General features: G+C 34.7%; 1 protein-coding gene across 2 annotated transcripts in view; it reads right to left on the bottom strand.

Annotated features, from left to right (window-relative positions):
- LOC141380799 (uncharacterized) overlaps positions 1 to 15,855 on the bottom strand; it is a 146,788-nt gene that overhangs the window by 116,999 nt on the left and 13,934 nt on the right. For both annotated transcript variants that reach the window (XR_012399638.1, XM_073941352.1), the window contains exon 3: positions 5,992 to 6,113. Coding sequence is in view for 1 of the 2 variants with exons in the window: in XM_073941352.1 (XP_073797453.1) it covers positions 5,992 to 5,997 (6 nt within the window). In the remaining variant the exon portion in view is untranslated. The remainder of the gene's footprint in view (positions 1 to 5,991; positions 6,114 to 15,855) is intronic.

Raw genomic sequence — 15,855 nt, 5'->3', positions numbered from 1 at the left:
CATAAAATTAATACAATTAAATATAATTACATTATAATTTGTTGTACATTAAATTTAAACTCCAACTTAAATAATGAATAACTAAAATAAATAAAATGTAAATATATAAATATTTACACATTTAAATGTATTATTTTATATATATATATATATATATATATATATATATATATATATATATATATATATATATATATATATATATATATATATATATAACCAAAATTGGACAATACAAGATAGGAGAAACGTTGCCTGGTCTGATGCGTATTAATTTCTGCTGACACATTCGGAAGCTCGGCTCAGAATTTGGCCTTGTATGGCCATGTGTTTTGACTGTGGGGGAAACCACAGCACCTGGAGCCCTAAAAGTGCACCTCAGGGCAATTTCAGAGCCACAATATATTACATGCACACTTATGAATCATTTATAATAACAGCTCACCATATGAGCAGTCAGTTTTGATTTTGTGGTCACTTTAAATGAATCTCAGGTAGTCTGAATCGTCTGCACACTATGAGGGAGTCAAACAGATCCAGGAAGTTTCCTGTTTGTACTTTTAGTTTTGCTAATTGAGTTTCTGCTGAGTCTGCGTGTGGCGTCTGATATGAAATAATTAAAATGAACATAAACTGCATTTGCACTGCCATTATAGAGGCTGTGATGTGAGATAAGCCAGTATACATGAGTTACTCCAGCTTTGTGGAGCAGAACTGACCATACAAGACTGAGAAAATTAAACACTTGCCCTTTTATTGCACAGCCAACACTAAATGCCTCAGGTTCCAAATAAAATGCATAATATAATGTCAACAACGCATGCTGGGACCTTTAAAACAGAAAGACAGTGAAACTGAAAGTGTGCGACCATTGCAGAAGCTGGGAAAATGTAAATATTTTGACCAAAATAAGAGTGATATGGTCTTAAAATATGATTTGTTTTTCTGGCAATGACCCCTGCTTTTATGACTGTGCCCCAAGAAAACAATTATCTGATTGTTTATATGTAGATATGTAGAAGCATTTATTTTATTATTTATCTAATTTAGCTACTGTTATCATTAAAAATATTATTATTATTATTATTATTATTATTACTAGTATTTTTTTTCTTACTTTGAGTACCCAGACAAGCACTATATAAATGTAAGGTATAATTTATTTATTTATTCATTCATTCATTTGTTTATATAATTAATACATTTCTTATTATTGATTTGTTATTAACATCATTTATTATAAGTTTTTTTATTACTTTCAGTACCCAGACAAGTACTAAAGAAACATAAAGAATTATTATTAGTATTATTACTAGTATTATTTGTATTATTATTTATTTTTATCATCCTTATTATTATTATTTATTATTAATTAATACTTTTTATCATGTATTATTAATATTATTATTACTTTACTTTGAGTACACAGGCAAGTGTTTTATAAACAAGGAATAATAATAATAATAATAATAATAATAATCATTATTATTATGAGTTAATTTATTTTGTATCATTTATTATTATTATTATTTTATTTTATTATTATTATTCATTTTTTATCAAAATTGTATTATTGTTTTATTATTAAATAATTTATTTTTTCATTTATTATTATTATTTTACTTTGAGTACACAGGCAAGTTTTTTATAAACAATGAATTATTACTACTATTATTAATATTGTGGATTTATTTATTTTGTATGATTTATTATCATTATTATTTATTTGTTTTGTATCATTTATTATTATTGGTATCATTCATTATTATCATCATTGTTATTATTATTGTTTTATTGTTAAATAAATAAGGAATAATAATAATTATTATTATTATTATTATTATTTTACTTTGATTACGCAGACAGGTACTATATACATTTTAGGAATTATGATTAAAATTTAATTGTTTTATTTATTTTGATGTATTTATTTTTTTATTATTCTTTTTTTTGTCAGCTACTTTTCATAATAAAAACAAAAAAAAATGCATCTGGTTATTTTACTTGCATAAAAACAGCCCATTATTATGCTCTAAACAGCTTATTGGTACTTCTGTGCTTTTTAAAAGTATCATCATATTCATAAACACTAGTTTGCAGCATTTAAGTTTTACCATTTACTGCACTTTTCTTTCAGTCTTAGAGATATTTAAAGTTGGCTTATGAAGCAGAAGTCCCACACATGCACTGAAAACAGCTTAGTTAAGCACCGCAAAATGAGGAAATATTGCAGTCCTTTTTACACAAATTGCATCATTTTACTTATATAATGTTACATATTCTGTGTGAAAGAGGATATTTAATGAGCTGAAAATATAATCTGTGACTTCTTTATTTATTTATGGATTCAGATCTGTTTGCAGAGGCATGTGGAGGACTGAAAACACCACTAACACTCACTTTGACCAGGTTATCTGTTGTTAATTAATAACAAAATTAGGCATTTCCTATTATAATAGGCTGAACTTTAAATACATTATCAAAACTCATGTTTTGGTGAGACCTTGAAACCAAACATCTAAAGCAGAAGAACAAATAACATGTAAATATATGTGAGACGTTTTTTACATGTGATCCATATGAAACACCTTGTTTGAAATTTTAATAGTAAGGATAATAGTAATAATAATAATAATAATAATAATAATAATAATAATAATAATAGTAGTAGTAGTGGCAATTTATTACATTTATATAGCACGTGTCTGGGTTTTCAAAGTAAAAAATAAATAAAAATAAATAAATAAATAAATAAATAAATAAATAAATAAATAAAATAAAATAAAAATAATAATATAAAAAATAAAAATAAATAAATTAATTAATAAAAAAAAAAAAGAATAATTCCTTATATTTACATAGTTCCTTATATTTACACTTGTCTGGGTGATCAAAGTAAATATAATTAAATTGAATTAAATTAAAAATTAAATTGAATTAAATTAAATTAATTTAAATTAAATAATTCCGTACATTTATATAGCACTTGGCAGGGTACTCAAAGTAAAAAAAAATAATTAAATAAATAGTAAAATAAAACAAAATATATTAAATTAAATTAAAATAAAATAAAATTCCTTGCTTGTCTAAGTACTCAAAAGAATAATATAATAATCTGGGTACCCAAAGTAATAAATTATATAATTAAATAAATAAATAAATATCGCACTAGTCTGAGTACCAAAGTAATAAAATAAATAAATAAATTAATTAATTAATCTAAATTAAATTAAATTCCTTGCTTGTCTAAGTATTTAAAGGAAATTAATTAACTAAATTAATGTATATAGCACTTGTCTGGATACCCTTAGTAATAAAATAAAATAAAATAAAATAAAATAAAACAAAACAAAATAAAATTTATTATGCTTGTCTGGATACTCAAAGAAAAAAAAGAAAAAAATAAATAAATAAATAACAAAAAAATCAACATGTATTAATAGGACATTTAAATCAAGTAAATTACAATTAAACATCATTTGGAATTAAAAAAATTATGCTGGTGATCGTTAAATGCATCATCGCCATCTTCACAAGAAACGGCTCCATAAGTTAGCATGAGAATTTGTAAATAAATTCAAAAGCTGCCAGGAAGCAGAAGGTAAAGACGGCAGTAATCTGCATCAGCGACAGCGCAGCGTCGGTGGAGAGTTTTGTTTTTTCTGCACTTCTCCTCCACTTCCAAGGTTAGGCATCTTTTGACAGGGCAGCGCTGTAAACACTTTATACACGGCCTTGTAAACTCAGCTCAAGAGGTATTCAAGAGTCAAACACAATAAGAAGACGAACAGAGCTGGGTCTGGTTTTGTCACTATGCCTAGAAATCATCAAGGACGTCGTTTAATTGAATATTCCGGCTGCATTGAAATTTACATTTTAACTTTAAAGGAGAGCGATTCTGCCCTGTATACAGCTGTAAAACATGAGTTTGAGCTGAGAATAGCACACAGATAATGCACTCCAGACTCTCTGAATCTGACCCCTTATGTTTTGATCCTAACAGTGGCGTTTTGGTGACTGTTGCTTTAAATGCAAATGAGATGTAAAGCAGCAGTATGTGTGTTGTGAGTGTTGGTCAGGTGGTCATGTGTGCTTCAGTGTGAGTGTCAGTCTATGTGGCTCCTGTTGCTGTTCATCTAGAACTCCACATCTATAATTCTCTTAGTCTATGCTGACGTTATCTTCAGCAGCTCAAACACTCTAATGGCTAATGGACAGACGGCTGCTTCTCACTCAGGCCTGCTGTTTATGCTAATGAGATGGAGAGATGGACACTAGTGGGCGGGGCTTTCCTCCTCTGATGACACGTACAAAGGGAGAAAGTCAATAAAAGTGTTTTATTTATCAAGTCTGAAGATAACGAACACAATTCATTACTGTTTACTATAAGAGGCTGGAGATATTCACACACTCTTACCACACTACTGTGTTTGAACCCCTTATAATTTTGCATAAGAGGTGCACTTTAAGAGGACATCAGATGCAGCCGTGCTAGCTTGTGTGTGTGTTGAAAAGAAGCATGCAATCTTTTACATAATTACTGAGCTGTATGTTATGTAAAACTAGGTCTGGCATGATGTGTCATTTTTATGGATGGGGGAGTTGATGATAAGACACACTTTGCAGATTACCACACACACACACACACACACACACACACACAAACACAAACACACACACACACACACACACACACACACACACACACACACACACACACACACACACACACAGACACAGACACACACACACACACACACACACACACAGACACACACAGACACACACACACACACACACACACACACACACACACACACACACACACACACACACACACAAAAGCAGAAGAAAATAAAGAGAATACTTATCATTTCAGTTAAGATTTCAATTTCTGAAAGGCTTAACCTCGCTGCCAGATATGCCATGCCTTTCATCAATAAGACGGCCTCTATTTGCTCGGGTTTATCTGTCAGCAGACATCCACACATTTTTTTTTTTTTTACAAATGCAACAGTAACTCCAGCAGAGCTAAACCCACCGCCAGCAAGCAGATATTCAAAGTTTGCCATTAGTCAAAGTGTGTTTGCGTGTCTGGTAAATGTCTTTTAAGTGCTGCGGGGAAACGTCCTCAATATATGCGGCACATTTCCCTGCATAATCTCCCACGGCTGGACATCAGACATCTAGTAAACCCTTTTGTGTTCGGTACAAATATGTGCACAAGCCTTCTGACGGATTTGCACAGCTTCCCAAAAGTATACGGCGGATCCGTCATATCTGTCGTGTGGAAAGCGACTGGGAAATAGCGCAGTATATCTGCTTATTTTTAATGCACACTCAGACTTGAACATTTGTGTCAGCCTCTGAAAGGATATTTCGAGTACAGATAAAAATATCGTCGTTTTGAAAACTGTAAAGTAGCTTAACTCTAAACTAGACATTCTGAATTATTTTAATTGCCGTCTAGGTTATATTGTCAACTTGATTTAGATTATTTAGAAATTTTTTATTTTTTGATTATTATTTATTTTTAAAATTACAGCCTGTTCTCAAGGGAAAATGTAAGTATTTTATGTATTGTGAATTTGTACTTATCCCTCTACGGCATGGTGTTTATCTTCATTTCCCTGCCACTGTTTCTTTAAGACCAACATTGATTATTTTTATTGGAAAGAGAAGACCTTAGTGTAGCCAATGATGTGCTTTGGTTAAGTCACATGACATGCATTGTGTTTCTGTAGCGTGATTTCTGACAGACTGGTGTTGATTGTGAGTGGTTGCTGAATGCAAATGTAAACGTCAATAAAAACAAAGGATTAAATTATGCAGATAATATATATTATACTGTTCAACACTGGCTCATTGTGAAAACGTATCCCTATATGCATTTCTGGAGAGCATGAATTATGTAGACAGAGCTACTTATGAATGCATTTTGCCTTTGAATGAACAATATGGCCGATATGACGCTACCAGCTGACCGCTTACCTCCATGTAGACTGCTTTTCTGATGTTCCCAGTTTGCCCGAAAGGTATATTAGTGGACTTGAGATGCAGAGAGGAGTTGACCAAGATGATGTTTGAATCTGGTGAAGAACGTTTCCAGAAAGCTGGTAAAACAAAAGGCAAAGACTAAAGTAAACAACAGGGTAAGAATATGGTAAGATCTGAAAACATGGTAAAAATCAGGAGTCAATTGCATCACTCCATAGTGCGTTCGCTATTTACATGGTGGATTTTGTAAGTGTAAAAACTGAATGCTTCACTAGCGAGAACACAGTTAAACAGAGCATCTGCAGCGCGAGGATAAAGAACGAGCCTCCTCCATTTAGCCTCTTTACTTTACTCCTCTACTTTACTCCTTTACTTTGGTGGAGTGAGGAAATGGTGGAAACTCTCTCCACTGAACACATCCATCAGCCCACATATTTAATCTCCTTTGTTAAACACAAAGATTTGCTTCAAAACTGTTTCTAAATTCAGTTCTGATCTCCAGCAGAGGAATAAATGAACAATAATAATGAAGTGTGCTCAGAAAACTGAGTTACATCCAAACACACGTCCTGTTCTTATCCACATATGCTGATGCAGACGCCTCCAAAACCCCACAGCTGGACACATCTACACTTGTGTTTATTATAAATCTGCAGATAATCAATAATACTGATCAGAATAATCACATTATACAGATGCAGATCGTCATCAATAAACTGAAGAAGCCCCCCGAGATGAAGAAGGCATGGAGGCAGTGCTGTTTATATTAAATCATCATTTCTGGATCATTTTAATCCTTTAATTGTGTTCATCTGTAGAGATATATGTGTGTGTTGCTGATCATCCTGTGTGTATTCAGCAGTGTGTGAGTGTTTAAGGTGCATAACTAACACACTCTGCTGGAGTTTAGAGCAGCTTCAGTTAGTCAATGGTGCTGTTGGTCTATTTCAGTTCCTCAGAATAGCAGCGCTCCAGCAATGCGCCTTAACACACCTCCTCTATAGACCAGCACACACATGAGTCCACAGAGTGACACAAATGATTTTACTACTTAAGCATCGTAGAGAAAAATGTGAAAATTACAGCTGTGCTGGTCTGAAAACAGCAATAAATCACACCACACACGTCTTGCACCTTATTGCACCGGGTGTTTGACAGAGCCCTCAGAGTTCACAGCAGGAACGTTTTTAAACCCTTATCAGCTATAATTATTAATATTACTAAAAATCTGCTTCTCTAAGGAGAAAATGAGTGGACTTTAAACTTTTTAGATCCGTCAGTTCAATCAGATGATAAACGTTATCCCACAGGAGGCTCAGAAGCGGAAAGTCACACATCAATGACTTAAGGATTTAAGTTTAATATCTTTGGCCGAGCTTTTCCTCATATAATAGCCAGCGATGACCTGTTTATAACAAGAAAGGTAAGAAGTCTGCAGGTTTTTGAAGGCAGCCCAGAGCAAAAAAGGCCTCTTCTTTTGAAAAGCAGAACAATGGAAATATTGTGGTCTATCTCGGACTCTCTTCAGACGGAGAGATGAGAAGAGAAATGGAGAAAAAGTGGGTCCTCGTATATATATTTATATATCTCTCACTCTCCAAAACAATTTCCCCCGCTCTCTTTCTTTACACAGCGCCAAGCCTCGTCTGATGGTTCTCATTTAATTTAGCTCTTGAGGATCCGTCTGCTCCAGAAAAACCTCCACTTTACTTTTTCTGGCTCTGCGGCGTCTGACCTTTTCAAATATTACCAAATGAGACTCGCTCCATCCGGAATAAAACATGCGCAGATCCCAGAAAGACTTCTTCCGGAAGTGTGCAGAATTCCAAGTGATCCTCTGTCGGTCCTATAGGAGGCTTTAAGAGGCTGTTTTTCCGCTGTTTTAACATTTAGATATTTGTTTTATTGGTGCTGGAGTTCATTTTTAAATACAGCCGTCTGCTGAATACTGACTGTTTACATACTCTGTAGAGGTCATCTGATAGTTAGGTCAATGCATAAATGACAAATAACTGCACATTTGCAGAGTTTCCACTAGACTTTAAAGAGCACCTATGATGAAAGTCTTCTTTTGTAAGCTGTTTAGACAGAACTGTGTGCTCACTGTCATGCTGGCGTGATAGAAACACAACACATTTCCTTTTTTGAAATATATTCTGGCGTTAAAATAGGACCCAAATCCCAGTGACTCTGAGGCCCACTGCATTGTGAAGTAGAACTGTGGTTTTCCCCACCCACGAAATGATTGACAGGTGCCATGTCCCCATAATAACACATATGCACAAGTCCACAGAACTTTTTTGCAAAGAAACTGAGCTTAAAACATATAAGTCATCAACAACACATTAATTAGCATCACCTCGTACTTCAGCTTCTCATCAAATAGTCTGACCAATCAAATGCTCACTAGTGTTTAAGCCCCGTCCCCTTTAAGACACTATTGCTGAGGCTTAAACTTCTCATTTATTCATACCAAAGTGGGTTTAAACTAAGGTTTCACTTAATATAAAAGATATAAGATATAAGACATAAAAAAATGGTAGACAAACTGTGTTATGAACACATTACACCACACCACATATACACACACACAGTATAACTCTTAATAGCACACTTGTGATGCACTAGATTTGATTGGCTAAATTAAAAAAGGGAGGAGCTAATTTACAGCCCGCCCTCTATTTATGTTTCAGTTGAGATTACGTCAAATATATAGTTTAAAAACAAAATGCACATTCAAAAGCACTTTACGGGAGATTTACAGATTTGAGGAAATAAAAAAACTGACTAGAAAGTGTACATCATCAAGTATGTCCCTATATTTATATGCATACTACATAATAAAAGGGGAAGTATTCTACAATTACCCAATAAATGCTGAGATTGCACTTTAAATCGTTCTTTTATCATTTTTAGACAGCATAATAGGCATGTTTGCATGGGACAGAGTTTATCACAATACATATCAGGATTAACCTTGTCTTTGTTCAGTTTTCATGCATGCATTATGACTGTATAAATACAGAACTGATCCAATTTTGATTTGCATATTTAAAGAGACAGTACACCCAAAATAGTGTTTAATCACCATTTACTCAGCCTCAAGTGGGTCCCTACCTTTATAAGTTTCCCTTTCCTGTCAAACACTACTTAGAAAACAGTAACAAACCAGTAACTATTGACTTCCATTGAAGGAAACACAAATACTATGGAAGTCAATGGTTACAGGTTTCAAAATATCTTATTGTTTTGTTCAACAGAAGAGAGAAACAAGTAAACATTCAGTAAATAATGACAATTTTCAGTTTTAAGTGAACTATACTTTAATCCCTTGTGCATTGTTTAAATGTACCACTCTTTGGTTATGTTGGAGGCTCCATGTTGTTTTTGCTCCATTGACTTCTATTATAACCACATTTATTGATTGGAAAGCCATGACACCATATACTCATGCAACAGTTAAAATGACAAATTGTAGCTCATTCCAACAGGGAAAACCAGCAACAATCAAGAATGCATGATTATATGCTGTCATGGCTTTGCAATCAATAAATGTGGTTATAATGGAGGTCAATGGGGCAAAAACAGCACCAACATAACCACAGGGGAGTCAATTTGTATTGTTGAGTTTTTGAACATTTTCAAGGCATTTTCCCAAAATATTCATCAAAATAAGATTTGCCACCAAAGATCATCACATTTGATGACACACAGAGAAATTGGTGTCCAAATTAAGACTGAATTCAGCCCAGAGTTGATGAAAACGACCCAACATAAGACAAGGGTTAATAAAGCCAATGCATATGATGCATAAATCCATCAAGTGCCCATAAACACATCTTCAAAGATCTTTTTCTGCATTTTATCTGGTCATATCAGGTCATTTTGTTGTTGTTATAGTTGCCAGCGTGTGGCCGAATCCATCAGTGTTGTATTTGCTCATGGATATCCCTCTAAAGCTCGCTGCAGAAGTCAGTAATCATATTTTCTGAACAGCAGAAACCTGAAATCAGCATCGTTTCCCTTCTGGGTGAAAAATAACCCATCTCTTCAATCAATATCCAGGCTTTAGAGACTCATCCAGGGTTTATTCCTCCCGAACGCCTCTTACATTTGTGGCTCTCTCCGCAACACTTGTGTTATTTGGCAGAGTCTCTGTTTGGATATGACCAATGGTATTTACACAGCTCAAATTCACACAGGATCATAAATAAATGTGTTAATTTTTTTTGTGTGTGTGTGCGGCCCGGCTGTTTGCCTTGATAAATTACCTGCCTGCGTAATGTTGTCAACAGATGGCAAAAATCACTCAAGCACATTACAGCGCTCTATGGGGATGTGTAACGTAATGTTCTCCCCTCATTATAATGCTGACTAATGTGCCGTTTTTTTTTTTCCTGGGTTGTTTACAGAGCAATTTGTGTCTCATTTCAATGACTTTATATTGACACAACCTGCGTCCAATCACTGGAGCCGCTTAGGGGTGCATGTTAATGCATGAAAACAACAATCCAATGGTGCTGTTTTTTCAAATGTGTATTAAGTTTGTCATTCTGTATGTAAATGCTTATTTATTTATTTATTTATTTACGAAATCTATCTGTTTTTGACTTTCTTACTGAATTTAGAATTTCTTTATATAGGAAAATACTTTCTAGCTCTACTTTCTAAATACTTTACATTTACATTTAGTCATTTAGCAGATGCTTTTATCCAAAGCGACTTACAAATGAGGACAAGGAAGCAATTTACACAACTATAAGAGCAACAATGAATAAGTGCTGTAGGCAAGTTTCAGGTGTGTTAAGTCTAAGAAGCAAAGCATAAGTAATGTAAGTTTTTTTTTTTTTTGAGTACAGTTAGTGGTATAGCCAGAAAAACTAAAATGTAAGGAAAACTAAAAACTAAAAATAAAAAATAAATAAAAATTAAATAAAAATCCAACATTTAGAATATATATATATATATATATATATATATATATATATATATATATATATATATATATATATATATATATAACTAATTCAAATAAACTAGACTGAAAGAAAATGTTAAGTTTTAATAAAATACTCATTATTAAAAAATATTTATTTTATTTACTTTGAGTTAATGTACTAAATTAACTAAAACAAAATATTAAATGACTAAAATAAATAAAAAAAAATAGAGAAAATGTGCTGAAAGGTGTGTGTGTGTGTGTATCACGCATATACATAATGCAAATAAACGAGACTGCCACATTAAACTATTGAAAATATTATTATTATTATTATTATTAAAACAAAATTTAAATAATTATTTGTTTTGTGTAAAACCTTGTGTAAGTTAATTCTTACTAACAAACTAAAATAAGTGATATATATATATATATATATATGAGCAATATCACACGAGTAGCAGTGTGCCTCCCACCAGTGCTGATATACAGCCATAGCACACTGCTATGAGTGTGATATTGTGTTTATACAACAGTTCACAGCAAAATCTTGTACATAAAAAAAGAAATCAAACATAGAGTCTAAAACCCTGTTGTATGAGGAACTACTTTCTTCCGCCATTCATTCACATCTGCAGCTGACGTCAGAACAGCAGGTGTTACTAATTCACCAACGCCTCTTAAGAGCTGGTGTTTGACTGATTCTGTTTAAAGTGATGACTAAACTGCTGATTTTGCTCAAACTTTAAGATTATAAGGCTGAACGTGACATGAAATGCCATCCATCTACAGAGATATCTTCTCACAGTGTTACAGTCTACAGTATTTCTCTGTTGCAATCGAGATTTCACAATAATTAACCCTGAAAATAACAACAAATCCACTAACGTTACCAGACTGCTGTTGTGTTTGGGATAAGGAAAAACGCTAAACACGTGTGGACTTTGCTTATTTCAATCTGCCAACACAACACACATTCCTGATATGCCAGCAAATCGGTATAAATACAGCTCTACAACATACAAGAGAGAGATCATCCAACCTGTCTCTGAAAACCCAGGAGACCGGAGGGGAGAGGGTGTTCGGGGGTGAGGTTGAGAACAGGATGCAGCAGGTTTTGGGCGGCCGCTTTGATCGGGTACTGTACCAAAATTGGCAACCCAAAGGTGTTTAGTTTACAGACTGTACCAAAGAAGGGGGGGGTGTGTGAAATTACGGAGTTTTCTTTAGAAAGAAATAAAAACGGGAATTTTGCAGGAGACTGGTCTGAAATACGGGATACTCCCATGAAAAATGGAGGTGTTGGCAGGTGTGCTTACCAGTTTAATAATGATTTGACCTGCTGTAGTTACAAATCACACTGTTATATCTTTCAAGCGCAAGGGCTTATTATGCGGTTCTGTTCTATCCGCTATCACGATGTGTAGGTGACGTATGAAAGACTGTTTCCCTGTCCAAGCCACTACTCATTTGAATTGAGAAAATAATCAGACAGACAGACAGACAGACAGAGAGAGAGAGAGGCACAGAGAGTAAATGGCCCATCTCCTCAACAAAGGGAGCAAAAAAAGAGAGCATAAATCCATAAGAGGCGTATTTGTATCATGCAGGATGTTGTGAATCTGATTAAATGTGATTGACTGAAGCAGCCAAAGGTAACGCCTCCCTATGAATTACAATGAGCAGACAAGCTGTCAGCCGGCATCAAGACTTCACCAGTGCATCTTTATTTTCACAACACACACGCACGCACGCACACACACACACACACACACACACACACACACACACACGCACACACGCACACACGCACACACGCACACACGCACACACGCACGCACACACACACGCACACACGCATGCACACACACACACACGCGCACACACACACACACACACACACACACACACACACACACAGCAATTCTGGCATTATTCAGTGGTGTCAGACTGACTCGAAGCGACAGATCGCAGCATGTGGGGCAAAAAGAACAACAGAGAAAAGCAAATCCGTCCCTGTGTTTTCACACACTAAAGACATCGCTGTGACCATTTTCAGCCTCATGTAGAACTTACACACTCTTACACACTCACACACTATTCATATAGACCATGTTGAGGGATGTAAACAAAAACAATGGTCCTAATGTATTTCCTGTTTTACGTTTTTAATTTCTATAGCTTTCGAAAATCCAAAAAAGAGCCACATATTAATAAATAATGTTATGACAGCTGTTTAAACATTATGTTATGATTGAATTGCCTCTTGTTACAGTTATGAAATAGTTAATATATATATAACCAGCATGAAATGCTCAAGGGCCAGTTTCATCAGCACATTGAAATAGTCTATAGAAGTTACACAGTCTAAATACCAGCAAGGACTAATATGTTGGTACTCTTTAATTTAATGCAATCCAGTTTTATTAGTTTGCCTGTTTTTAATGCTTCTGTTCAAGCACAATATCTGATTATTAGGGATGTAACGATTCAGCTGAAGACTAATTTCACAATATGTTTTAGTCACGATTCATTCATTCATTCATTTTCTTGTCGGCTTAGTCCCTTTATTAATCTGGGGTCGCCACAGCGGAATGAACCGCCAACTTATCCAGCAAGTTTTTACGCAGCGGATGCCCTTCCAGCCGCAAAACACCTCTGGGAAAGTTTAAGTCAAGATTTTTAACAAAATTATTTAAAACAAATTGAAGGTAAAGAGCCCTTTCACTTTTATATTTATATTATTATATGTTCTTTAGTTTAGTAAATATAATTACTCAGCAAATCAGATTTATAGACAATTGTTGAATTATATTATTTAAGCGGGCACGTTATAAGTAACTGTAATAAGGTAACTAAGTAATTCAATTGATTATAGTAACTGGTTACGTTGTGAACAATCACTCTCAGCACTGGCTGTGACTCGGTGGTCTGCAGAGGGCGATGAGATGTGAGATAATCAGCGTAAAGAAATGATGAAGAATAATCATCTCATGATGACCTCCGTCTAATTGTGTCTCTTGAAGCCTGTGATTGTGTGGAACAAACAACAGTCACCTTTCCTGACCTCAGAACAGGCTTTCATTATCAGCATACAGATAAATAACGCAGCAGAGGATGGAGAGATGCTGATGGACAGATTATGATAATGATAAAATCCACAGATGGACAGATGAGAGATTTGTGGAGGAATAAACACTGTAGAAGGATGTGTGGATAGCTACTATTGATGGATGCATTGACACATATGGATGGATGGATGGATGGATAGATGTAATGAAATATGGATGCACTTAAGGATGGATGGATGTACTGAAGAATGGGTGGATGTATTAAAGGATGTATTGGAGGATGATGGATGGGTGTATATGTATGTACTCAAAGTTGTACTAAAGAATGGATGGATGGACTGAAGGATGGATGTATTAGGATGGATGTGCTGATGGATGATTGGGCAGATGGATGGATGTACTGAAGAATTAATGGACGGATGGATGGATTGATGGACAACTAACAGTTAGACAGATGTACCGATGAATGAATTTACTTAAATATGGATGGATGTAATTAAAGATGGATGGATGGATGTACTGACGGATGGATTGATGGATGTACTGAAGGATGGATGGGTGAAATGAAAGATGGATGATGCAACGAAAGATGAATGGATGGATGTAGTGAAGAATGGATGATGTAATGAAAGATGTATGGATAGATGTAGTGAAGGATGGATGATGTAATGAAAGATGGATGGATGCACGGATGAATGTACTGACCGATGGATTAACGGATGTACTTAAGGATGTATGGATGTAATGAAAGATGGATGGATGGATGGATGTACTGGCGAATGGATTGATGGATGCATTGAAGGATGGATGGATGTAATGAAGGATGGATTGATGGATGTATTGAAGGATGGATGGATGGATGGATGGATGGATGTACTGACGGTTGGATTGATGAATGTACTGAAAGATGGATGGATGTAATGAAAGATGATAGGATGGATAGATGTACTGAAATATGGAAGATGTAATGATGGATGAATGGATGGATGCTGTGAAGGATGGATGGATGGATGGATGATAGATGTACTGAAAGATGGATGCATTGATGAATGGATGAATAGATGATTGGAATGATGTAATGAAGGATGGATGGATGAATGAACGGATGTACTGATGTTTGGATGAATGTATAGATGGATGGATGTACTGAAGGATGGAAAGACGGATGGATGAAAATGCTATAATGAGTCTGACTGACATCAATGCTTCAGTCTCGAAGTGCATTTAACATGATTGACCTTGTTTTATTAAGTTAAATTGTTATAATGTACACTATAATATTACTACTACTACTACTACTACTACTACTAATATTAATAATGATGATGATGATGATGATGAAACAGCAACATGCATTGTTTTCTTATGCCCATTTCAGAGAAACAAACTATCAGAGTGAACATGGTGTCCTTATTTTAGCAGATCTGCGCTGCCAGCTCCAGTGACCCTGCCGTTAAACTCTACTTCATAACACACAATCTGTGCTCTGGTCTGGGAATAGCAGCTACTCCACTGTTAAACACTTTTCAGCTTTATTCAACTGATTTTCAGATGCAGCTTTTCAGTGTTATCTGGAAAAGCTCAGCCCTCCTGGGTTTGCAGCTACCGTTTAATTGCATAACCTCGTGTGCTCAAAGATAATCATGAGACTAATTCATGCTGGAGAAACGAGCAAATAGCAAACACCAAGACAAGGCTGCTTTCAATTATTATGCTTATGAGGAAAACTGTGATTGGAAAGAATGTTGCGTCATTATACTGCAATCAAAGCAGTGCCACAGGCAGCCATATCACCCTGCACCCTGCACTTTTATTCTTTAAGGTTTTAGGATTTTATTTAGGTTTGCA

The sequence above is a fragment of the Danio rerio genome, chromosome 24 (assembly GCF_049306965.1).
Source record: "Danio rerio strain Tuebingen ecotype United States chromosome 24, GRCz12tu, whole genome shotgun sequence".
NCBI lineage: Eukaryota > Metazoa > Chordata > Actinopteri > Cypriniformes > Danionidae > Danio > Danio rerio.
Note: the sequence above shows the minus strand (reverse complement) of the source record. Positions and strands in the feature narration are given on the sequence as shown.